The 27,198-nt window shown below is 31.7% G+C and overlaps 1 protein-coding gene across 4 annotated transcripts in view; it reads right to left on the bottom strand.

Annotated features, from left to right (window-relative positions):
* Coq8 (ubiquinone biosynthesis protein COQ8, mitochondrial) overlaps positions 1-13,732 on the bottom strand; it is a 39,684-nt gene extending 25,952 nt beyond the window's left edge. The window contains exons 1-5 of one of the 4 annotated variants that reach the window (XM_075377743.1): positions 13,497-13,732; positions 11,954-12,157; positions 10,576-10,744; positions 3,872-4,515; positions 3,286-3,511 (exon numbers count right to left, since the gene is read on the bottom strand). In XM_075377743.1, the coding sequence (XP_075233858.1) occupies positions 3,286-3,511; positions 3,872-4,515; positions 10,576-10,744; positions 11,954-12,139 (1,225 nt within the window). In that variant the 5' untranslated portion in view covers positions 12,140-12,157; positions 13,497-13,732. The remainder of the gene's footprint in view (positions 1-3,285; positions 3,512-3,871; positions 4,516-10,575; positions 10,745-11,953; positions 12,158-13,496) is intronic. The other 3 variants (XM_075377742.1, XM_075377740.1, XM_075377741.1) reach the window with 3 other exon arrangements.
* Positions 13,733-27,198: the final 13,466 nt, after the last annotated feature.

Raw genomic sequence — 27,198 nt, 5'->3', positions numbered from 1 at the left:
TGTTATTTCCTGCTTGTTCATTGTCACTAAAATGCCAAAACCATCAAATTTGTTTGAAGCTACCTTGTTCATAATTTTAGAAAAACTGGTGTCTCAATATAAGTCAGTGGCCCATTAGTCGCTAATGTGGTTTTTTTGTACTTTTCCCATTAGCAAAAGAAGATGTAATGCTTTCATTACATTTACAGTCACATATTTCCAATTGAGAGTTTAGGTGACTATGTACTCCTATCATTTGTTGGTGGTACCTGTTTGTTTCATTACACATCATAAAAAAATTATCTTCTCCAAAAATTAGTTCTATAATAACATTTATATCTTCATTATTAGTAGGTAGAAACATAACACCTGGAATATCCTCAAAAGGTTCTAAATTTGGTAAATTGTCTATAACTGTCCAAAGATTACCTGAATTTGAGTCATCACTTGAATTGATTGATTTTGAATCCAAAATAATATTCAATGGCACTGGCCTTGTATGAGTAATTTGCTGTAGTATAACACTTCCACTATCACTAGAATCCAGGTCATCATCTTCTTCACTAGGAAAATCTGACAGTATATAAAAAAATTAATTTGCTTAATTCATTATCTTTTTTGTCGTGGTTACAATTTAAACCCATCAACTTGGGCGATACCGTCTTTAGACTGGCTGTAAATCCCCTCTTGCGCAGCTGAAATGAATGACGTCTTCAAAGTCAAGGATGAATAGGCATTCATTAATGAAACAAGTGTGTAAGTGTTGAGAGAATATTCAGTCAATGCTATGAACCTCTAGAACTAACAAGAAGTTCACAAAAAATATAAGAGATAGCAAGAGATGGGTTTGTACCAATGTACAAAGCCCAGTGATTCTCATGAACAATCTTTTGACAAAATGAAACAAATCACGAGAATTCTCGTGACCAGTCCACAATGTGTTAAGGTAGTAAATAATGTGAGTACTGTTGCTTTAAGTTCTATTGGTTTGCAGAAAAGTAGTAGTTCTACTGCTGACATACCATCACAAAGTCGAATATAGGCAATGAAATGAGCATCTTATTTTATGATTGCTATCTGCTGCCTCATTAAGCTGAATTGAAAACAATTTCTCACGTACCTTCCCAAAAATCTGATGGTGTACACCTTCAGCTATATCACTGATTCGACAGGCAACTTGTATCATTTGATAGATGACCTGCAATTGTTTGGTAAAATTATCTCCAAACATAGTTTCTACAATCTCAATTGCCGCTACCAAAATACGCTCTTCACCAATGGTGAAAGAATTTTTACATCTGGCTGTTTATATGAAATTTTGTTAAGAGGCAAGCAAAGCTTTTTTATTCACAATGTTTTTTTTAAAAATGATGTTTGCTTTTCATATGATTTTAATTTTAATTCAAAGAATTCTTGGGGTTTCTTAATGTCCCTCATATGAAGCATTTCCAAATGTTGTCGTTACTAAATAATAAAAATAATAAACTAAAATCATAAAAACTAAATAAATCAAACTAAAAAAAAGAAAACAGGGTATAGAAATAAAGGACTAAACATCGTTATGCAACAGTTTTAATTTTAAATGTACTGTAGAAACAGCAAACTTTTAAGGTTGACTAATGATTAAGTTCTCACCTGGTCCTACATCAATAATTTTGTCCAACGAAGATATTTAAATGCAGTTGTGGGGATCTGAATAATAACAGCCCTATAATAAAGAGCTCTGAATAGTAATTATTCTATATTAAGAGCCTCCTGACTGCATTTAAATATTTTCATTGGACAAAATTTTCTTATCAATGTAAGACCTAATGAGACAATCTTAAATGCCTACTATTTCTACAACATGTCAAATAAATTTAAACAAACTAAAACTGTCTGAAAGTTGATCGGTCACGTATTATTATATTTAATTAAATACTGCATAATGATGTTTAGTCCTTTATTTCTATACTTTATTTTCTTTTTTTAATTTTTATAAGTGTTTTTAATATTTTATTTTTTAAGTACTTTTGAAGTGATCATTACTTCATCATATATTTCATATAAAACACTTTTTATGAAAAAACTTAAAATTGAAAACAAGTGTTTTATCTTCTAGGTCAAAAAAAAAATGTATTAAAAAACATATGTTTCATCTTCTACTTCAATAAGAGCAATTATTTTTACTGAAAACATACTTTTCTATTTTAATTTTTAACATAAAAAGTTTTTTATTTGAAATATCTGATAAAGTTGTATTTAATTTTATGTAGTAATAACAATTTTTATTATTGATAATAATTAATTTCACTAGTATATATATATATATATATATATATATATATATATATATATATATATATATATATATATATATATGTGTATATATATATATATACACACACACACACAAGGTGTGTGAGAAAAGTAATGAGACTGGCATTTTACTTACCAAAGTTTTTATTTTTTCAAACAACAATATTATCCCCTTCAAAGTAGTTATATATATATATATATATATATATATGTGTATATATATATATATATATACACACACACACACAAGGTGTGTGAGAAAAGTAATGAGACTGGCATTTTACTTACCAAAGTTTTTATTTTTTCAAACAACAATATTATCCCCTTCAAAGTAGTTCCCTTGGGCAGCTATACACCAGCAGAGTAGTTGTCCTCACTCCTGGTATCAGCACTGGAAGCCTTCGACTGGTAGGGCTTTAACTGGTCGGTCACAGTCTTTTGAATGTTCTCCAGAATTCTAAAATAACGTCCTTTTAAGACATGTTTCAATTTCGGGAAAAGGAAAAAGTCACAAGGACTCAAATCAGGTGAATAAAGGGGTTGAGGAACTGTAGGAATGCGTTTTGAGGTCAAAAATTCCCTGATGGAAATGGCCGTGTGACACAGGGCATTGTCATGATTAAGTATCCACTTGTCTGCAATGTCTGGTCTCACGCAAATCACTCTTATCCTGAGCCTTTCAAGGACACCTTTGTAAAACACTAGGAGTACAAGAATCAGTCCATTAAGAATCAGCACTCAACTTCTGTTGACTAAAGAAATTTAAAGGTCAACTCGGCACGGAATAAAAAAGTCAGTCTCATAAAATGCAAACAGGAATGTAATCTCTGATAAACTTTATTTTGATATTCTGTCAAGAGACAATTCTAATAAGCTTTTAATTTGGACTAAGAATATTCATTGAAACATTAAAATGCATTAATTTCATTAATAAGTAAATATATATATCAACATGAATATTCTTTTTCATGTTCTACAAATACATATTAAAAAAAAACAAACACATACCTCTAACTTCACACAGAGTTTTAACAATGCGTTCAGCATTGGCTGGGGTTAAGAAAACACTGTCTAATGAAGTCGGTGTTCCTTTAGGAGACTCTTTTAATCCAAGGGAACGAAGAGTAAACTCAGTAACTGTACCAACACCAAGACCTGCTGCGAGGGATCCAAATGAAAACATCCTACCTAATCTAGAAGATGGCACCGAACGCTGCTTTGCAGATTCACTTAACTGTGCAAGAAGTACAAAACAACATATTTATAGTTATTTTAATAAAATAATGTTGGTTTCTTTCAACAAGACAGAGGAATATGTCACATACCAAATGATTCACTAGCAACCATCCGTAACACTTTTACAGAAAAACAAAATGGCAGCAGAGGGCAGTTGCCTCTACATTTCCTAAAAGCAAACCACTATATTGTACTTATAACTATAAAAAGATAATCCAAAATAAAATTTAAACATTCAATTTTAGGATTTACTGAAATGTATAATTTATTAATATAAATTATTGTAATACTTTCTGACTATAAAACAGTGGTATAAATTTAGTTTTAATATTAAAAATGAAAATATTTTATCACTTACTACTGGTTTTCTTTTAGGAGCTTTTCTTGCAACAGGTTTAGGTGGAGCTGGTTTTACATCAGATCCTGTCTGTGTTTGACTTGAATACAGCTTGGGTTTTTCATTTGTGAAATCATAAATTTCTTTACTATCACCAATAGTAGTAGTAGTAGTAGTACCTGAAGTAAGGACCTGGTCAGTTGAAGATGAAACAGCCGGACCACTAGAAGGTGAAACCGTTGTATTACCAGCAAATGATGAAATTTCTGTATTATTAGTTGAAGACTGAATTTTTGATTCTTCAATAGTGCCAGTTGATAAATCAATTTTTTTTTCTTGTGATAAATTTAAGCTTTTTATTAAATTAAGCGTTTTCTTATTTACTAATGAATGTAATTGTATCTGTCTGACCTCATCGTCAACAAAACCATCATTGATATTCACTTTTGACTGCATTGTACTACCAGAAACAGACTTTGCTTTTGTAAGATAATTTCCATTACTTTTATTTAGAAATGAATTGTCAGCTTGTTTAGCATTTTTTTCTTTTATATTACTAAATGATAAATTGTCTTTTAATGGAAGTTTCAATAAATTTTCAACATCTTCATAAATGGTTTCTCTTTCAAAATGAAAACCAGAATCCCCGTTTCCGAAAGTTAAACCTGTAAAAAGATAAAAAACAAACTCCAATTTAAAAACTTTTTAATTGTTAAAATTAATATTTTTTTTAAAGAAAAGTATAAACATTTTTACTTCCTTGTTTGAAGTACTGTAATCATGGAAAATTTTGGTTTTCAGATATCAACGGAAATATCCATTTTGACTAGTTTCGGTGTGATATCTGTATGTACATATGAATGTATGTTGCATAACTCAAAAACGATTAGCCGTATAATGTTGAAATTTTGGATTTAGGAATGTTATAATATCTAGTTGTGCACCTTCCCTTTTGATTGCAATCAACTGAACCAAAAGTGTCCAAAAAACGCCTGTGCCAGAAACACAGTTTTACAACAACCATAGGACTATTACTATTATAAATTTAATGTGAATCTTAAAAAATGAAATTATTTTTCATTTTTGAAGAAATCTTTTCATATTTCCATTTTATATTTCCATGCAAAAGTTTCGAAGCTTATATGGTAAATCATATATGGTGAATCGTAAATAAAAAATTTTTTAAATCTCAGTTTAGACAGTTTTGAAAAATATTAATTTTGGAGTAAAATTAAATATTATTTTTTCAAAAATATTCATTGAACCCCAAATATAAGGAACTAGGATTCAAGAATAGCTTTACGTTTCTTATAAATTCAGAAAATTAAATTTCAGCACAAAGTTAGGATACTTTAAAAGTTTAGTGATCACTGTTAAAATAAAGAAATTAGTCGACTACCGTTTACTCTAAAATGTAGTCAAGTTTTCATTAAAAAGACTGAATTTTTTGTTACGGCTCAATCTTCTATTACTTCTCCCTCTTACAGATATAGAAAATACATTGATTTGCTAAAAAATTGGAGGGATGTAAAAAAAAAATTGTTATAAGAACAAATATACAATAAAAATAACATTGTAAATTGATTTTAAAAATAAATGCACATTATAAGAATAAAAAAGGTACATAAAATTATAATACAAATACATTTACTGCTATAGCACATATGTGCTAATAACTTTGCCATATTTTTGAGAACGAGTATATTAATACAGAAATACTTTAGATTTATGAATACTCAAATAGAAGAAAAATTTATCAGGGATTATTTACTGAATATTTATATTATTAAACAGTTAAGACAAATTAAACAGTACGTAAAAATAACATAAATAAAGTAACAATGAGACCTATTTTTAATTTTTAAAAGAAAAACCATGCTTTGCCAAGATGCTTGGCAAATGCTTTTATGCTTTGGACAAGATGATAAAAGTTCCATTTTTATCTTATGTAATCCATCTTTGGGTTGACTGACCGCAGCAGATTTCCTTTTCCTTGTGTCCTTCTTCCTTCCATAGTAAACATCAGAAACAGATTGGCATAATGCTCAAAGCAGCCGACTACAACAAACTGGTATTATTAATCGCGTAAACATGTTTAAAAAATAGCGACTGTAATGCCAACTACAACATTCAGGTAAGAAGATAAATTATCCTAATCAGATGTATCCAAATTTTTGGTTGATTGTCGCTCTCCCTTACCCATTTCTTATTACTTTTTCCACAGACAAGCGGCACTGGAGTTGGGTTACAAGTATGGTGTCATGTTGGTACCATCTGTCAGCCAGCAAAATGGCTGCCTCTTTAATGGAGAGTAATAGGCCAGACTGTAAATAAGCTCTTTACTGGTCAGATCTCCTACTTCTTGTTCCAAATCAGGCAGTGACTTAAACTGCAGGCATTCATTCCTTCAAACATTCTCCACATTAAAGTTTTAGAATAATCTCTTTTAAGATGGTTCTAAAATTTATTAGTCGATTTCTTTGAATAACAATGTCTATTGTGTTACATGAATCACCTCATCTGTAAATTGGAGTAATTACTAATCTTTGAATTAGATCTTTGAAGTAATCATTTTTTAATTTCTCATATACCATAACAATTAGTTGAGGTTCATGAAATCTTAAATAATGAGCATACTCTGCGACTGTATTCATCTCGATAATGACTAGTTTTTTCAACAAAACTTTACACATTCACATGTCATCTGATGGCGAGACATTAAATAACAGACTATGCAGAACTATAACTTGAAAATAAATTGAATAAAATTTCATTAACCTTTGTTTTTTTTTTATTAATAATTAAATGTCACGTATGTTAAATTAATTTACAAATGTGCGTATAGAATTAAAAAAAATAATGCACAAAATAGAATATTTGTTAAGTCATTGAGCGTAGAAATAAATATCAAATGAGTTGTTAAGTTTTTAGTCAATATCTATTAATCAATACACTAATCAATTAAAATAACAATCAAAAAGCTAATGTAATTAAGAAAGATAATGCGTCAAATGACACATACAGAGTGATTATAAAAGAAATAGACTTTCTTCATAGTATGTAAAAAATGTACTTTTCAAATACGGGTTTATTACTTATATGAAATTAGTTTGTGTCTATAAATGTTCTATGTGTATACCATGAATCACATGACAAACTATCAACATGGTAGTCAACCATGTTGATAATTTATATCAACATTGGTAGAATTTATCCCAATTCGTGAGGTTATATACTCTGTTGACGCAGCAGCAAATGGTACGTGGCGGACAAGAGCGATTCCAGCCCTGATACTGTTGGATGTCCGGAACGCCTTTAACAGCCTACCATGGGAGGTCATCAGGCAGGCATTGAGGGCGAATGGAGTCTCCAGACAACTTCAAGCGATCACTAGTAACTACTTAAGTGACAGGGAAGTGTGCACGTTCACGGATACTGGCGAACGGGTGTTTCAGATACGAGCGGGGGTCCCACAAGGCTCTGTGCTGGGCCCTCTCTTGTGGAACATCACATATGAAGGAGTTCTTTGCCAGGTTTATCCGGAAGGGGTTGAAGTCTTCGGATTCGCCGATGATCTGGCCCTACTGATCAAAGGAAGGGATGAGAGGCAGATGGAGCACCATTGGCAATGGTGCACCAATGGATGGTGACTCACGGTCTGCAAATAGCACCAGAAAAGTCGGAGGCGCTGGTGCTTGCAGGTCGACGCCAGCTAAGGGAGATGCGCTTCACCATCGATGGCGCAGAGATAAGCCAAGTCTCGAGGGCCAAATACCTCGGGGTCTGGATGGACAAGCACCGTTCATTCGGACCTCATGTAGAGGAAGCAATAAAGAAGGCAGAACAACAGCTGAGGGCTATCTCGAGGCTGATGGCGAACACAGTAGGGCCACGAGAGAAACGTCGAAGAGTCATAGCTACAACCGTGACATCAGTCCTATCGTATGCGGCCCCTGCATGGATAAATGCAGTGGCGGTTCAGAAGTCCAGGAGGAAGCTAGAGGCCACTCATGGAGGATGCTTCTGTGGGTGACATGTGTCTACAGGATGGTCTCCTATGATGCGATCTGCGTCATTGTGGGAACACTGCCAATAGACCTACTGGTGGAGGAATGATGCTTGCAGTTTGAAGGTGTAAGCAAAGAGAATGCAAGGGCGCAGATCATGGCCATCTGGCAGCAATGGTGGGAGGTGAGCCAGGTAGGACGGTGGACTATGCGTCTGATTCTGGATGTGAGTGCTTGGGTGGGGCGTAAGCATAGTGAACTACTTTTGGGCCACGGGGACTTTGATAGCTATCTGCATCACTTCAAGAAGAGGAGAACGGCAGTTTGCAGATATTGTGCAACAGCTGACACAGCCAAACACACCTGGCTCGACTGTTTTAGGTGGGAGAACAAGAGACGTCAGATTCCGGTGGCTGTAACACCAGATAATGTTGTCAGACACATGCTCCAGAGTGAGAATGGATGGAGGGAGGTAGAGAGAGTGGCTCATCTCGTACTAACAGTGAAGAGGAAGGAGGAACCCCCTTGACGTGCACACGGCCCTCGATCTCATCAGAGGCGTCAAAATGTGTTTTAATTTTGTAGTTGTTAATGTACTTTGTTAGGTTAGGAATTTATGATTGTATTATGTGTCTTTGCTCATGTTGTTATTGGAATATGCTGCCGGATATACCGATAGACATGGAGTGGGGGGATATTGTGTGCGGTGCTCTACTGCTGATGCCGAGGAAGACATGGTGCAACAAGTAATGAGGGATCATGGGAATGTGTGGGGGATCGAGGACAGGTACAAGTCCATCTTGATGCGCGTAGGAGCCAGGGAGACAGCCTCTATGCCTAGGGTGTTTGGGCCTACTCATGCGCAAGAGTGGGTAGGTTGGAGCTCCCCGATGATGGCATGGGGAACCCTCGAGGTGTGCAGGGGGATGCATAACTGTAAAGGACAAGCGAAATGTGTGTCTGGATCAGGTATAATAGGGACGGAAAGGGTAGCTGTCCTGCGGAGAAACATTCTGATCACCGGAAGAGGTGATATATAGTATATTTTTGAAGAGGCACGGGAGACCCCGATGGGATGTCTGAGTTCGGACGAGCTAGGGAGAGCAGACTGCGCTGCCATGTAACCCTGAGGCAACTGTGTTAAGCTTTTTAGCGTGGGCTGGTCGTCTTGGGGGAGTTTAAAAAAAAAGACCAATTTATCCCATACGTGTGATAGCATATTCGACTGAAGAATAGCAACACCATTTGTGATACACTGTTTTAAATCATTTAAATCAAGTGGAGGGAAAGAGACAAAAAGTTTGTCTTTACAAAACCTTACAAAAAATAATCAAAAGGCTAAACTTCTTGGTAGCCAATATATCAATATCATGTTTTCATCAATTGTACAGCCAAAAGGAACTTCTCAGAAGGTGTTCAATTTGGAACTTCTATATGCCAGTATAAAAAACTGTAATTTTTATCGTCAGAAGATTAGTGTAAATAACTGTTGATGTTCAGTTACGTTTTGAGAGACATTTACTTATAAAAACTTTAAATTCAACATATTTTAAAGTGTTGCTTCATCTTGTATGAAAATGAACTTCTCACTTCATCTTATATGAGAAAGAACTTCTCAGGTTTGAGGTGTTAGTCATTCATTGAAAATGTTAAGACAGATTCTTCCAGCTTGTGAAAAAAGAACAGTCCATAGACTATTTTTCAGGAAATTGCACAAAAAAACATTAATTTTAGGTGAATCAAGTATATGTTTCTAGGTTTTTTGTTCCCTATTTTCATACATTGTATCAATTGATCTTCTCACCAACGTGAAACTTACAATCATCACCAAGCATTAAGTGATAAAAGAAACACTCTTCTTCATCAACACATTCCTGCATGTTCACACAAAAATCTTTACATAAAACTTTATCATCACTTAAACTTTGTAACTGTAATTTATAAGGTGTCATTTCGAATTGTTGGTTGGTTGTGGAACTTGCAATTCTAAAATTCACTAAATTTGCCTTGACCATGTCAGTACACAGTGTAAATACTATAGACATGTTTACCTGTGTTTTCCAATTGTTTTTCCAGTTGTTGATGAATTGCCTTCTTTCTGGTCATTTACCATATTCTGTTTGAAAATTGCTGCATGATATAATGTTTATTTTGGCTAATTGAGGCACAAAAAAGCTTTCTCTACACGAGTAGCAGTCGTCTTGTCAGACTGATTATGCAATTATAGAACACAATAATTAATACTGACATCAACAACAGTAATTGTACTGAATTAAAAACATTCTCTGTAAAACCATTTTAGTTGCTGTCTTTTCATTTAAAGGTAAGCATTTTATAAACTGGAAAAATTGTGCTTATTTTGTAATCCTCCAGTATATAGCCCACAATATTTTAGCTAACTCAAATCAGACTACTATGTCCTTCAATATATATATATATATATACATATATATATATATATATATATATATATATATACATACAAATAAAGATGTATAACCCACAACATTTTTATCTCTGTACATTCCATAGTTCTCTAGTTAAAGAAGATAAATAAATTTAAAAATATAATTATCAAGCAGTTAAAAAAAATTAAGATTTACTATAAAATTTAGTATTTTGAATTTAAATCAGCAAACGTTTTCTAGCAATCAACAGAAACAATTATAATTATAAAGAAGTTAAAGTAAAAGACTGTGTTATTTAAAAATCAGTTACCTCCACGGAAAAATTCAAGCGAAATATTTATTTTTAGAAGGAAAGTATCAGGTACATTTTGTGAAGTAACATCGATTATATCCCTACCTTGAGAATATTTAATATAAGCACGCAATCCTTCCAGAACCATCGAACTTCTCTGTAATGCTTCAGTTGATAATTTATCTAACTGAAAAGATAAATATAGATATATAATACTTTGTTTTCTTAACAGTAATTATTAAAATTTTTAACACAAGTAATATGAGCCTTTATGTAAAACTCTGTTTAATGTAAATTACTATACCACATTATATAAAAGACACTAACATAAAAAAAAACCAACACAAAAAAAAACTTAAGTAAAGATGCAGGCCAATGTTTTTAAGTAAAGAACTGCCAAATGTTTTCCAACCGGTTCTCATCCTTAACTGTCTATTTTCAAAAACGAGGAAAAATACCAATTGAACATTAATTTAACTAATATTTCATTAAATAAATGGGATATATTATTAATTTAGTATAAATATGCAATTCCTTATCCCTAAAAATTTTTTTATACAAATGCAATTGTTGCACTCTTGGTGTCCAAATCAATCCAGTCCCCTAATGCCTCTAGGGGACTGATAATGCCCACATTGGGAATCGCTATGTAGATCAGGCAGGAGCAAATAGATTTCAAGACTAAGTACAAACATAAGACCATAATCTAGGAACATAATCTGAAAGTCATATAAAAATTTTAATCATCAATTAAAAAACTTAATTTTTCAATATTTCTGGGCAAAAGCTTTGGTTTTTTTTTTAATTGTAAAAAGTATTAGTTACAAGATCAAAAGTACTTTTCTATTAACTGAACCACACTTAAGACTAATTCACCTAATTATTACATGAAAAATTAAAAAAGTAATACTTATAAATGTTAAAGATATTACAAGTTAGAGGTAAAAAATCATGAAGTGCAATCTAAATCACAGCAAAATTAGTCTATGTTGTGTGCAATTGACTCCAAATGACCTCTGCTAGATTTTTTTATTTAATTTCACATTTTTTTATTTTTCCACTTTGCCGATCCCAAAAATCTCCCTAAATTTTGAAGGTATATACAACTTTTTGAACCAACCAAATCGTCTCAGCGGTTAAGTTGATATTCATCAACTATCCTTTCAATCTTTGATAGTTACATGTAACCTCCAGTTAATACTGGATCGCATACTAATGTATGCGATTCAAGCTTGAAGCTCTTGAACAATATTTTTAATGTCTTCCCTTAATACATTAAAAGATAAGTCATGAACCTGCATCAAAAAGCATTTGTTTGTTTTCTGACAAATATAAAATACCAAATTATAAAGTACATAGACTAATACATTATTAAAGAATTATTATGATTTGTTACCTTAAGATTTGATGACTGTTTAATAGCTTCATTGATTGTAGCTTGCATTGCTAAATTTGCTGATGCCAAAGATGAATTCTTCCACAGATGATTCGTTTCTTTTTGTTGGCTTTTAACTAAAGCAGATAACACTTGCTGTGCTCCTCTTAAAATTCCTAACAGATCTGATGCCCGTTGTCGGTTCATTTTTTTTTTTTAATTTACCTGCACAAGTAGATTTAATTAGTAAAGAATGAAAATCAAAACAATACATTAATTCAATAAGATAAAATAATAAAACTAAAAAATCACTGATTAAATTCAATCACTGTTATCATTCATTTTAACCATGCTTTCTCTCATGATGTATAAACGTCCTCTTATGTTCAACAATACATTAATTCTATATGAAAATTATTCCATATTTAATAAATTGAAAATAACAAAAATTTCTGAGTATTTAATGTTTTGAACTAGAAATTTCATAACTATCTGATATCATTAACACTCAAACTAACCTAACTTTCATATTTTCCTTAATTTTTATAATAACTTTATAATAAACCAATCATTAACATAATTTACATTATAATATATGAATAATAATTATTAACTAAGTTTATTCAACATAAATAGGGACATTAACAAATATGTTGTAAAAATAAAAGCATCAATGCATTCTATTTATCACTCCTCCAGCCTCTTTAACAGAACTGAAAATTAGTAGTATTACTTTAGTAACATCAAATGTGCTAAAGAAAAATTATTAAAACTTAAGTAAAAAATGCATATTATATCAAACTATAAATAAAACAGTATCACTTACATGAAACCCTTACGATAACATCATTTCATAAGATATTGGAATCATATATTCCAATATAGTAATTATATAAATGACATTAGCAATAGTGTAATCATGCAAAAGACCAACCCCTAATCTCAATACTCTTTCTTACAGGAAACAAAAATGCCAAAATTTTTAAAAAGTCTCAAAAGAGAATGAATTTAAAAAAAATCTCAACTTTGGTAATAATTACAGCTTATCAAATTTTTATTCCTATAATTTGTATTTGTATAATATATATTGTAATGTAATAAATTGTATTTGTATAATCTGTTAACTTTTCATAACAATTCAAAGAGGAAACTTGTTTTTATGGACTATAACTTAATTTATAATATACATATTGTCCAATATCAAAAATAATAAAACAGATTATTCATTTCTAATCCTCAAGTGAAATCAATTATTTTTTCTAATAATACAAAAAATATACTTGTGTACAATATTATATTACAGTAATATATATATTAAAAACAGAAAATCTCAAGAAAACAAATTTTTCTTAATAAATTAACAAAATAAAATAATACAAAGATTCAAGAACGTTAAAAGGAAATAAATATTAATATTGAAAATTTTTGGATTAACCGCAAAACCAGAATTACGCTGCCAGAGATATTAAACAATCATTCAATATATTCTAATAAATAGTACAAACAACTGAATTCTCCAAATAATAAACTTAATTCTTCTAAAAAATTTAAGTTATCAACTTACAAAAGTTCAACTGACAACTATACTTCACATGTAACAAAGTAAAAAAATAATATCTATAACACAGATTACTACATAGCAAATTACATCTTATGATTTAAAATACACGCTAGACGACTATCCAGACGTGAAATTCAATGAAAACAAAATTTTGATCAAACCACCGGACATGCTATCTTTAATGTCCAGTTACAGTAGTTTGAACTCGAATCATCTGTTATATAATGAGGCAACACAGCTGTTCGCGATGAAAATACTACAATAACCTAAACATGCAAAATAACTCCTGACAAAAACGACATCCCCCACTTAAAACGACGGAGAGAAATGTTAAAAATAGTAGCACATTTCACAAAAAGAAAAACCCCTTAATTATGTAATTTAAAAAAAAATAAATTATATATATATATATATATATATATATACGATATATTATACACACACACACATGAGTATTTAACGTTCTCTTTGCTCAGCGAGGTCGATCTGGCAGAAATCCAAGTAATAATATAATCCTTCGACACTGATAGCTTACGATAACGGAGCAAGACAAGATGTTATTGAACCTCTAAAATTGTAAAAAAAAAATAGCCCTGTCGTTATAACAAAATAATTTTATTTCTGATTAAACTTTTATAATATTCAAAACGTGTAAATGGTCACGAACTTTCCCCACAGCATAAAGTTGGTTAATTAATAATGTACTGGCTTTACAATAAGTTAAATATTTTCTTAGTACCCACTCCCACATTATAAAATTCCCTTATCTGAATAATAATTTTAAAAGGATAATTATTTACAATCAGAGACCTTGACTTAAATCTACTAAACTCAACTGAATTTCAATTACTTACTCCGAAAGTGGTGCATTTTACACTTGTGCAGGGTTGATTTACGAAATGTTTGGTAAGGGTACTACTATGTAACTTACGAGGCACGTAACTCGGGTGAAAGGCGTTTCCGACGAAAAATTTCAATTATAATGTTAATAACTTAGTTCCTAAATAAGTTATATTCCAATTTCATCAAAATCGGAGGTGAATCCCTAATTGTAAACAATTATCAAAAGAAGGTATTACAAAAAAAAAATACGCGGTCAATCATTTTAAGGAAGAAAAAACATGGAATACAATTCTTTGATTAATATACATATATGTTCAATGTTGAAAGTTTGAGTAATCTTACATAGCATTATATCTTAAATTAGAGATAATTTAAGAGATAATTTGCATACTTAAATAGTTTTAAGTTACCTAGCCTCCAACAAAAGTACAGATTCATAACTTCCAAATTATTTTGCTTGAATGCAACTTAATATAACCACACTACTGAAAAAAATTATCAACACTTTGCAATTTTCCAATACAATCAACTGAAGAATCAAAAATTAAAAGCGTGATTCACAATGGCCAATAAATGTTGTTACCAGCAATCAATTTAAATTGCAAAATGATAGTTAGTATCATTTTTTCGTTTTCCCCAGTCGAAATTTAAAAACGTTTTAACCAGAATTTTATTTAAACTTTCCTTTAATTTTCATCGCTTGAAATTTTTTTACCGTGCATTCTGAACGTCTAAATAAAATTATAACAAATTGAAAGCTGATTTTAAAGTTTCATTCCTGTAAACTAACAAAAAAATCTGTATCTGAAAATTGAATTAAAACAGGTTTTGCCGTTGAAACGCAATAGATTTTGCGTTTTAACGGCAATTGGGTAAATTGGTACAAATTGATATAAACAAAGTCATTTCAGCAAAAGTATTTTGCTGTAGTTTTGTATGGAACTTAAAGTTATCATGCAAGTAAAACTCATCTTAGTAATCGTACAAATTCGTAAATTTAATGACACATATGCAGTTGTTAGCGTCCACTGCACAAAAATACGTACCTACCAAAATCGTAGAATATTTACAATTTTTAATTAATTGCTGTTATATTGAGCACAATTTATTTGAATTTTCTAAATGGGATACCAAAATAAAATAAAGTCTTACTTTCTATATTCACCTCACGGGCACCTCATCCGCCTAATAACTATCGCTCTCGCATAGTGTGATCCAATTAGGAATTCAGAATATTACATGAAAATTGGCGTTTAAAATATGAAACATCTACCGCTTAGCCAATAATGTAAAATTTACATCCTAAGTCATCCTCAAAATGATTAAAAAAAAAATTGTAAAAGATCGATCAAATCGGTAGGAATCTTAAGATTTATGCGAACGTCGGTATACACACACACACACACGCGCGCGCGCGCACATACAGAAATCGCAATTCGCGTATAAAGATTAAAAAACATATTATTTTCATTAGTTTTATTCTTTGTTAGATCACTAAAATTCTTATAGCCTAAAATAATTTGTTAGCCTAAAATTATTTATATCCATGTAATTTTAGTATCTTAATTTATTTTATTACCTTGTGTTGCTGTAATTATAGTGAATGTAATAATTGTAATGCCTCTACAAAGTGACATGTTAAGTGTATTTTAAAAGGATATTTTTAACAATTTTCTTTAAAAAATAATACTATTCACAGCCATTATACCAGGCAACAGAATTATTTTCATGTAATTCAACAACACAATAATTTAGCTTACCAGAAACGACCTATTACACTTTCATGGCCATTTTTAACTGATTACCGAACCAGTTAAAAAAAAAATCTTTCCAGTAATTTGTTTAAAACATAATTTTAAAAAATCCTGAATTTCTGCATCCAGTTCAATGTTTTTTTATTATATGCGGTCAATTAATTTTCATTAATGCCTTCCGAGTTGCAAATTATGTTATAGTCATTTTTTTATTTAATATCTTCATATAATTTATGTGTATATATCTTAAACAATTAATACGGACTTAAGTCATAGTAATTTTTAATTCCTTGTACGAAGTAAAGGAAGTATTGTAATCGCGAAAAATATCGGTTTTCAGATTTCAATAGTAATATCCATTTTGACCATCACTGAATCCAATTTTATTAGTTTCAGCGTGACGTCTGTACGTACGTGCGTATGTATCTCCCATAACTCAAAAACGATTAGCCGTAGAATGTTGAAATTTTGTTTTTAGGATTGTTGTAACATCTAATTGTGCAGCTCCCCTTTTAATTACAATCGACTAGGCCAAAGGTGTGTGTAAAGGGGGATTTTCAATTTTGAAATATTTGGATTTTGGACTTTTTCTTAACTGCAGTAATAAGCCCTCGTTGTGAGCTTTTCAACGATATATTGTGGTACTTATTTTTACTGGTTCCAGAGTTCCAAATATTTCAATAATAAAAATATTTGGAAGGAATTTGAACCGGTGTGCCTTCACCTTACAAGGGGAAGGCATACCAGTAAGGTTTTTACTGATTGTAAAAACCTCTGACTAAAAAAAATTTAACAATAAATAATATTTCAATAATAATGCAACAAAAAAAATCAGAAATTATAAGAGAAATAAAATTTTATGTACTTTTCATTTTAATTAAAAAATTTTTTAAATCAGAGGTTAATAATTATTAATAAATCAATATATTTAAATTTAAAAAAAAAGTTAAAAAAATATATATATATATGAAGTCAGATTCAAACCGATGTGTGCATGGTTACATATCCAACACATTCTCACTTACACCACATATCCACTGAGCGATGTGAAACAAAATTAATATACAAACTAATATAAAATGCTAAGGATACTTTTTGGGTTACTTTTCTTGAGTATAATTGAATATTGCATGTTAGAATTTTGTGATGAAGACAGATAAACATTGTACTATTCAGACACACCATATGGTTCAAATCTGTGTCCCGAACCCCTTGTATTCCCCTTGTTAGCTACAGTAATATGAATCTTAGGTTCCTTATACTGATTAGATAGATATAAGACTTACATTTATTTAAAGAGTAATAAAGGAACTTTTACTCTATCCATTAGGATATATTAATTTCATTACATTATTATTTATTTTTAATAATTAATTTATATTAAATTTTAGGATACATTAATTTTCAGGTACCTGAAATATTAATTTCAGGTAAGATTGTTGAATTAATAATTGTATAAATATTTGATGTTAATAAAAACTAATATTTTAGCAATTTTGTAACTGTTCACTTTATTAAAGAATTGGAGGATCGTATCTCACTTTCAAATGAAATAAGTTTAAATGAAGTGCAACAGAAAATGTGTATGTGTAATTTAATAGGTGTACAAGGAAGTCCACATCAGATTTTTTATTTTATAACTTTGTATTTTGCAGAGGTGTTCTGATCAAAGTTTTACCATGGTTTTTGTTGATTCATCTAGGCAAATGCTCAGTCAAATTTTTTTTAATCTGTGGTGTAACATATCTACGTGTTCCTGGCGTTATTTATATAATATAACATTACATGCCAATCAGAATAAGGATTAATTTAATAATTTATTAATATCATAATATAATAAATACATTTTATATATATCATGTCTGGAACGGTAGGGTTTGCTATTCCAAGGTGACAAAAAAGGGTTGACATTTTCTTCCTCTCTGGGTTTATTAGAAAATTCTAATTCCAGTACCCCACACAATTCAGGATTTTGAATATCAAATCCACCTAAAAAGTTAACTGAACAAACTCCTTTGGAGATGAAACAAAAAGCAGTGAATGAACTGTGCAACTTCCTGAGAGACTACACACAACAGAGACAAACCTGAAGTTTTTTATCTAAATAGTTTTATACATAAAATTTGTTTTTATGTTTAAAAATTAAATAAGAGGAATAATTTATTGTTCATTAAATTTTTAAAACAACACTTGATTCACTGAAGCATCTGTATTATTAAGTTAGAATAAAAAAGTTGATGTTGAAAATTTTATTAAAAAAAATATTTTTTTTTAGTACAAATAAAAATATATATTGAAAATTATCCACTTTTTTTATAAGTAGAATTTAAATTTTAAATAATGAATTTTCAACAAAAGTAAAGCCATTTTTCAGGATGGAGGTTCTCCACCCCACCGTACTTAATTCCTCCCCTTCCCTAACGTTATGTTCTGTCTTTCTTTTGTTTCATTTAAATAAGCTCACTTTTTTTTTCATTTATAGATAATTCTTTAGAAATTATAGGTCTGATTAGTCACAGATTACACATATTCTATCTAGTTTTTTATCATTTAAATTTCTATATGTGCCGGTAGACCCGCCGACGACGACATCTGTAGTCAAAGCAAAGGGAAAAACTTACGCTGATCTCCTCTGCTTGGTGAAAGGAACTGTGTCGCCAGGTGAAGTCGGGGTCCCCTCTGCGCGTAAGAGTCAGGATGAGGACCTCCATATTCAGGTGCGGACCGATAGTAGTGCTGCTGAACGGATAAGCAAGGATATTTCTGCGAAACTCAAGGACACCACTATGGCTCTGACTGGGAGGGGTGGTAGGAGGGTCCACGTCCTTTTAAACGATATGGATGTACTCACCACTCAGGATGAGTTCATTACAGAATTTCAGAAAATCACAGGGGAGTTAGTGTCGATCAAAGTTATGTTCATGCGACCGGCCTATGGTGCAATGCAGGTGGTCACTGTGGCTGTGTCGCTCATACTTGCAGATAAATTATTGGTTGATGAACGTATCCGTATCGGATGGGTGTCTTGTAGTGTTATGAGACGTTCATTTGATGAACTTTGTTTTCGCCGCTGGAAGCCAAGCCACAGGACCAATTCATGTACCAGGCCAGATCGTAGTGGCCACTGTTTCACTTGTGTTGAGGCCGGTCATCTGCAGAAGGTCTGCTGGTGAGAGGCTCAGTGTCCTTCCTGTCGGTTGCATGAACATGCACCCAGGATAGAGGATGCAAGGCTTCACCTGCGGCACCTGCTAAGTGCTAATGGGTGTCTGTGAGGGACAGCTTCGTCCAGGATTGGTGGGAGGCTCCTGCGTCCCACCATCAATGAATGGATGAGGACTCCTTCGCAGCACCTCTGGGGGAGGGAATATAACACCATAGTCCCGGTGGGGGATCCCTTGGGGGTCCCCATTAGAGACTGGGCATTAAGACCGGAATCTCAGTGAGACCCCTTTGGGATCCTCTCATTAGAGACGTGGCATGTACTGCAAGACCGATCCCCGGCTACCTGGGCAGGACCTTGTGTTCTGCCCAGGTAGTTTGAGGTGAAGGCACTCCCCAGAGCTAAGTAATGCTTAAATGCTTGTTTCGGCTCCAAGGTGGCAAGGTAAATGAAGGTGAAAAAAAAACAGAGGGCAAAAACAACAAAAACAAAATGCAAGAGAAATTTAAGCAGATCTCTAGATCCCCTCAGCAATCCTTTCCTTTGCTAAGTACACTATAAAACTCTCCACAATTACCCATTCAGCCTGGCTCCTCCAGTTTACAAGGAGACCCAACACCAACCCAATAAGATCAAGCCGACAGATGGTCTCCGTACGCATTAACTGGTACTTCGAGCACTCATAAAGAACATGGTACGTATTGTCCAATTGTCCACACTGAGAACACATCCCAGAATCTACCAGGTCGGATTTCTGCAGTCTGTCCCTAAAAGCACCATGGCCTGAAAGAAATTGCATCACATATTTATTAGGATGCACCCAAGAGGCGTTCCATAAACCAACAACATTTGGAGAGAGATCATGTGTATGACATCCACCATCTTTCTCATCCCATCTAGCCTACCACAAGGCATTGCCATGTTGTTCAATTTCTCAAACTTTATCCGGATTCAACTCACCGGACTTCTTACCAATATATCGCTGCTGCTTCTCAGATGCAATCAAGTCTCTCGGTTTCACGCTTGCAATCCCCAAGACTGCCTCCCCTGAAATAGTACGGTAACCACCTGTTACCATTAACAATATTAGGCATTGAGCCCTTAATAATATGTCCCAATAACTTTTATATTTTAGCCTATCTGCCCAAACAGGCGCAGTGCCTGTTTGGGCACTATGCTGTACGCAGTGTACAGCATAGTAGCCTCACACACGCCTTTATACAGGATGCTCATGATCTTAAAGTTAAGACCCCAATCAGGATTCACCACATGTTGAATACTGAAGAAGGCATTGCAAGCTCTCTCCACGACATATTGAAAGTGTTTCTTACATTGCAGTTTCTCATCAAGAAACACTTGAAAGTACTTTTGAACCTGAACATACTTTATACGCTGACCTGCCATCAATACACGGCCTTTGAGGAGCATCATCGTGGTATTTTCGGGCTAAACGTCACCTTGTGTTGATGATCCCACAGCTCAAGCACCCTGCAAGCTGAGTGGCTCTCAGGGTTCAACCTCTTTCTGCGAGCTTTCTTCAACCATCAGGAGCCCACCGTCAGCAAAAGCCATGATGCAACACCTGCAGGGCAACCTCAATCGCAGGAGAGAATCAAACCTCACCACCCACAATAACCAAAACGCTGCCCTGGGGACATCCCTTAGACAGCATCTTGCCAACCTCATGGTTGTCCTCGCAGAGCAGCACATCCTGATGACTGAAGTAACTTTGCATAACTTGCAATTCACTTATAGTACATTCTCTTTTTTGGAGTTGGTAAATAGCAGAAGGCCACCATAGATTATTAAATGCTCCAAAAATGTCCAAGAAAATCCTCAGGACATATTCCGTCTCACTGGTCGTTACCACACTCATCACATGGAGTATGGCGTCCTCAGTCTCAGTACCCTTTCCGGAACAAACATGTACTGATTCTCCATCAACAATCTTTACGGTGTTAACCTCTCATTTATACATAGATATAAAACCTTTTCAAAGAGCTTGCCAATAACCGGAAGTAACATCAGAGGCCTAAATGATGAACTAACAGCAGGATCCTAGTCGCCACCTTCAAACAACCATTTCACAATCCCATTCTTCCAACACACAGGGAAGTATCCTGCACAACAATTTATTAAATACATGTGTGACAACTCTTACACTCACCCCATCTAAGCGAACAAGAAGCTTCTGTGCTATTCCACCAAAGCCTGGGACCTTACCCCTACCTAAACTACAGATAGCTTGATGCACCTCAGTCTTGGTAATCTCGAAGGACACTACACCCTCGCAGAACTGAGCAATCTTTGCCACACCCGCAGATGGTATGCAGTCTCTCCAGCTTCACTATCATCAGGTAGTAAATCATCTAGTAATTTGTATAAAATCTCAGAAGTATCTGAAGTTACACCAAACCTGTTCGAGAGAGCAGACAGAAGAACGTCCTTTCGTCGTTTGTGTCCTAAGACCCCATATGCTACATCCCAGGGATCCCTGCTCCCTTGCTCATGAACAAAGGAATGCCAGGAGTCCCTTTTTCCAGTCCAGACTTTATGAAAGTAATGACATTTCAGGGTCCTGTATTCAATCCACCGGGTTGGTCTAGTGGTTAACGCGCCTTCCCAAATCAGCTGATTTGGAAGTTGAGAGTTAAAGCGTTCAAGTCCTAGTAAAGCCAGATATTTTTACATGGATTTGAATACTAGATCGTGGATACTGGTGTTCTTTGGTGGTTGGGTTTCAATTAACCACACATCTCAGGAATGGTCGAACTGAGAATGTACAAGACTACACTCATACATATCATCCTCATTCATCCTCTGAAGAATTATTTAAACGGTAGTTACCGGAGGCTAAACAGGAAAAAAAAAAGAAAGGGTCCTGTATTCAGCAACAAGAACTGCTGTCATTCCAGATCATTCTCACATTGAGAAGCTCTCCACAAACCACAAACCACCCTCTTCATGCCGGACAGCACCCTATTCCACCATGATACAATCTGCTATGCCACAAGAGTGACTTAGCATTCACATCCAAACCTAAAAGGATTGGACCAGTGCCAGAGAATTGTAGGATTTTATCCCAGACCTCAAGATGACAATCAGCAGGATCTCTAAACTGGACATATGAACTAGCAACACAAGATGCAAGTTCTGAACATCCACACGAACAATAACATGATGATTATCTGAGAGCTGTCAAATAAAGACACAATCAAGTTTCCTTCTGCATAAAACAACAGACATGTTCCAGAACCACAATAGAACTTCTTCCAACAAGAAAACCCTGGCAGATCACCAGACACAATATATAAGCAGAAACATCAAGGAGTAGTTCACATGTAGCACTGGACTAAACATTTAAAACTCCACCCATGCAAAATAACTTCTGCGCATCTGTTATGAGATATTAATTTCTCTAAACATGATGAATATTGCTAGTAGTTTTAGGAATTTTAATAAACAAAAAATATCTGATGTGTACACCACATGACTTCCTTGTACACCTATTAAATTACATACATACATTTTTTTTAAATGAAAAGTACATAAAAATTTTATTTCATTAATAACTTCTGATATTTTTTAACATTTTTTTTATTGTTATTATTGAATTATTATTTATTGTAAAAATTTATTTACAATCAGAGTTAGTAATTATTAATAAATCTATATATTTAAATTAAAAAAAAAGTTAAAAAAAAGGAGATGAAACCAGATTGAACTGATGTCCCCTTGCCCTTGTAAGATCCAAATATTTCATTACTTAAAATTTTATTTGGCTATAACTCTGGAACCAATGAAAATAAGTACCACTTATGATATATCTTTCTTAAACATTGTTTCCGCTGATAATTTTTTAATCAAATAAAAATTATTAAAAATTTTCTTGAGATCTTTCGGTTTATTTCAAACCATCAACAGGAGATAAAAAATAATATGATAAGTCAAAAAATTATAATAATACAGTCATGACTGTCTGTTTTAACGTCGTGAGTGTACTGAAGACAATATAGTGAATTCTGGTGGAATAAAATAGAAATGTTTTGAATAAAACATTATTTCTATTTTATTCCACCAGAATTCACTATATTGTCTTCTGCTGATTGTCTTCTAATAATATTGTTACTACGATTGTCTTCTGTTTCACTATATTGTCCATCTCCTGATGGTGGTTTGAAATTAACCAAAAGATCTTGAGAAAACATATCGTTTTTGCTGGTAAGGTGGATACAAAAACTTTTAATTATTTTTATATTATGATATATCATTGAAAAGCCACAATGGAGTATTATTATAAGGTGCAGTTAAAAAAATCCAAAATCCAAATTTTTGGGATTTTGGACACTTTTGGTCCAATCGATTGCAATCATAAGGGGAGGTGTACAACTAGATGGATACAACTGTTACAGCAGTCCTAAATCCAAAATTTCAACATTCTACGGCTAATCGTTTTAGAATTATATGAGATACACACACACACACATACATACATACACAGACATCACACCAAATAGTCACAGGGATGGTCAAAATGGATATTTATGTAAATCTGAAAACTGAAATTTTTCGTGATCACAAAATTCCTTTACTTCATACAAGGAAGTAAAAAGGAAAGACATTTTTGATCTAATATTTTTTTTCAGATGAAATGCTTTTCCATTTGGGCTGTGTCAACAGCTAGAACAATCAAATGTTCAACAACATTAAAAATGAGGAGGTGTGTTTTGTAAATAATCCTTATAGATCTTGGAATAACCAAGAATACATGATTAGAAAATTATTGTTTAGTACTATATCATGAAAGCACATAATCATTCAGTTTTTACAGAACACAGTAAACTCAGAATATTATTGCAATAAAATCATTTATAGTTTCTTTGGCTAACTAAATGTGGAATAAAATGCTGGAGAAACTTTCAATAAGATGGAGCAATAGCACACACTACCAGTATTTTGTTAAATTTGCTACATGGAATTTTCAGGGATAAGTTCATTTCAAACCACATTTCCCCATCGAGATCCCAAAAGATCTTATAAATCTACATCTTTTTATTTATAGGTAGCAATGAAAGAATCTGTTTATAAGAACAATCTTCATACCTTGGATGGACTGAAAAATAACATAAGCGTTTATAAATGCAATCACTCCTTTGTTACTTCAGCGTCTATTTTCGATGTGTTTAAATGTGTTCAGACATGCCTGGAGGCAAACAAAGGGCATTTCTAGCATCTCTTGCAAATAAAAATCCATTATAGTAAGCACTATTCCTGTTTCTATTATTATTATTATTTGAGTACAATAAATTAAAATTTTGTAAACATTGGTGCACAGTTTATTTGGCACACCTGATATTATGTTCAGTCAAGTTTAAGGGTCATCTTGGAAATGGACTAACAAACTTTCTTAAAAAATAAATGTAAAAATCTAACCGATTCAGTTTTGCATTTCTTGACTACACTACACAATTTTCAGATCCTTTAACAGAGATATTTTTGGGTAAATCTGAAAAAATTTAACTGTTTATAATTATGAAATACTTAAATAGACTTGTTTCAAAATTTGGAGCATAAAATAAATCTCCCTTAAATATTGTAACAATATTATAACAATCTCCCTTTAATATTTAATCTTATTAAATATAATATTTTAATTCATATGTGTTATATAAATTAAAAAATTTATTATATAATAGATAACCTCTTATATTTAAATAAAGATTTTAATATAATATAGATTTTTATTTTAATGTAAAATAGTTTTTGTAAAAATAATCATCTAAAATAAATTACTTAATTAAATGCATCAACAAGATATTTAATAAGAATAATTTTTAATTTTAATTAAATACTTAATTTATAAGGATTTAATTAAAATTGACTTTTAATTAAATTAAATAGAATTTTATTAAAAATAATTTTATTCATTTAAATAAATTTTAAAGTTTAAAAAACCTAAGGGATATAATTATATTATGATAAGTGTATTTAAAAATATATAATTATTAAAAAAAAAAAAAAAAAACCTCATGGTTTAATTTTTATCTTAAGGTTTAGTTTAATAAAATAATTACATATGTTTTATTTAAATATTTATTTCGGTTCTTTAAAAACAAATTTATTATTATACTATTGTTATTAATTACTTAAATATTATTGTTGTTTAAGTTCACTTTTATATACTTTGAACCATTGTTTTTTTTTTTATATAAAATTATGATAATGTTAGGATAGCTTTGACTTATTTTCGTGTGGCTTTTATACCTTAATTTTTAAGTTTACTTTTATTTATTTTAACTACTGTTTTTTCATTTAAATTAGATAATGTTAGGGGTAGCTTTATCTTACATTTGTGTGGCTTTAGATATCAACTTTTAAGTTTACTTTTATTTATTTTAACTACTGTTTTTTCATTTAAATTAGATAATGTTAGGGGTAGCTTTATCTTACATTTGTGTGGCTTTAGATATCAACTTTTAAGTTTACTTTTATTTATTTTAACTACTGTTTTTTCATTTAAATTAGATAATGTTAGGGGTAGCTTTATCTTACATTTGTGTGGCTTTAGATATCAACTTTTAAGTTTACTTTTATTTATTTTAACTACTGTTTTTTCATTTAAATTAGATAATGTTAGGGGTAGCTTTATCTTACATTTGCGTGGCTTTAGATATCAACTTTTAAGTTTACTTTTATTTATTTTAACTACTGTTTTTTCATTTAAATTAGATAATGCTAGGGATAGCTTTATTTAATATTTCTTTTTTTTAAATTATTAGCTTTGATTTTATTACTGGTTTAAGCTATAATTTATTTAACTTCAGTTAGGGGTGACTTGAAGTTATATCTGCACAAGGGAGGAGATCCTTTTTTAAATGTAATTTGTTTAATTTGTTGTTTATAATTTTTTAGTTAAGGTCCCCTTTAAATATAGTTTTGAAAAAAATTTGATTTTTGTTTTAAAATTTGGCTTTAAATTTATAACGCATGTAAATTTTTGTTAGGTTAAATATCCTTAATGGTTAATTTTTATTTTCAGTGTTAAGGTTTTTTAATTTAATTTTTTAATTTAAGTTATATTTTTTAGAACCAAAAAATGTTGTGCCAGCATTTGCGGTTATTCCTCAGGTTCAAGTTAATTTTTTTAGAATTTAGTCTTATTTGGTTTTAATATTTTGTATTTAGGTGAAATTTATATAATAAATTTTTTTTTTCTATGTATATTTGAATTTAAACCAGGATTAGATACCCTGTTATTCTTAATTAGTAATTTTTTTCTAAGGTAGTATATTTTTATAATTGAAATTTAATAGATCTGGCGGTTTTTAAATCTTTTTAGAGGAACCTGTAATTTAAATGATATTCCACGATTTTTTGTGCTCCAAATTTTGAAACAAGTCTCCCTTTAATATTTAACAATCAGATCTGTTCAATCAGATCTGTTGAATCCGTTAATCAAATGGATCTGTTAAATCATAAATTAGCAACATTTAATCTTTCTCATTATTTGTAAAAATGTTAAGGATATAAAACACATTCAGTTATATTCATCTTGAATTCAGTTTGAAAATAAACATTAAAAATATGTGACAAATGAGTGGTAGTAGATTGTTTATTAATTTTAAAAACAATCTTTATTATATGACTGCAAAGTGATGAATGGTTGCCAGGTTCCTTTTTGGCAATAAAACTTTTGTGCCCAAAAGGAATAGCATGATTTTAATTGTACCTATTTCACTGCCACTTTCACCATGTATTAATAAATTTTATAATAATTATTAAATAATATTGCAATAAAAAATCTACTCATCATAACTTCCAATCAATATTTAATTTAATTACTGAATTTAAAAGGAAATGAACACTATGAGTCTCATACTTTTAAAAGTGATAGTGATCAGTGATATCACATTTTAAAAGAGGATAAAGAATGAAAAAGAATAAA

Source organism: Lycorma delicatula, chromosome 10, assembly GCF_047948215.1.
Source record: "Lycorma delicatula isolate Av1 chromosome 10, ASM4794821v1, whole genome shotgun sequence".
In the NCBI taxonomy this organism is placed as follows: Eukaryota; Metazoa; Arthropoda; class Insecta; order Hemiptera; family Fulgoridae; genus Lycorma; species Lycorma delicatula.
The sequence above is the reverse complement of the archived record's forward strand: the minus strand, read 5'-3'. Positions and strand labels throughout refer to the sequence as shown.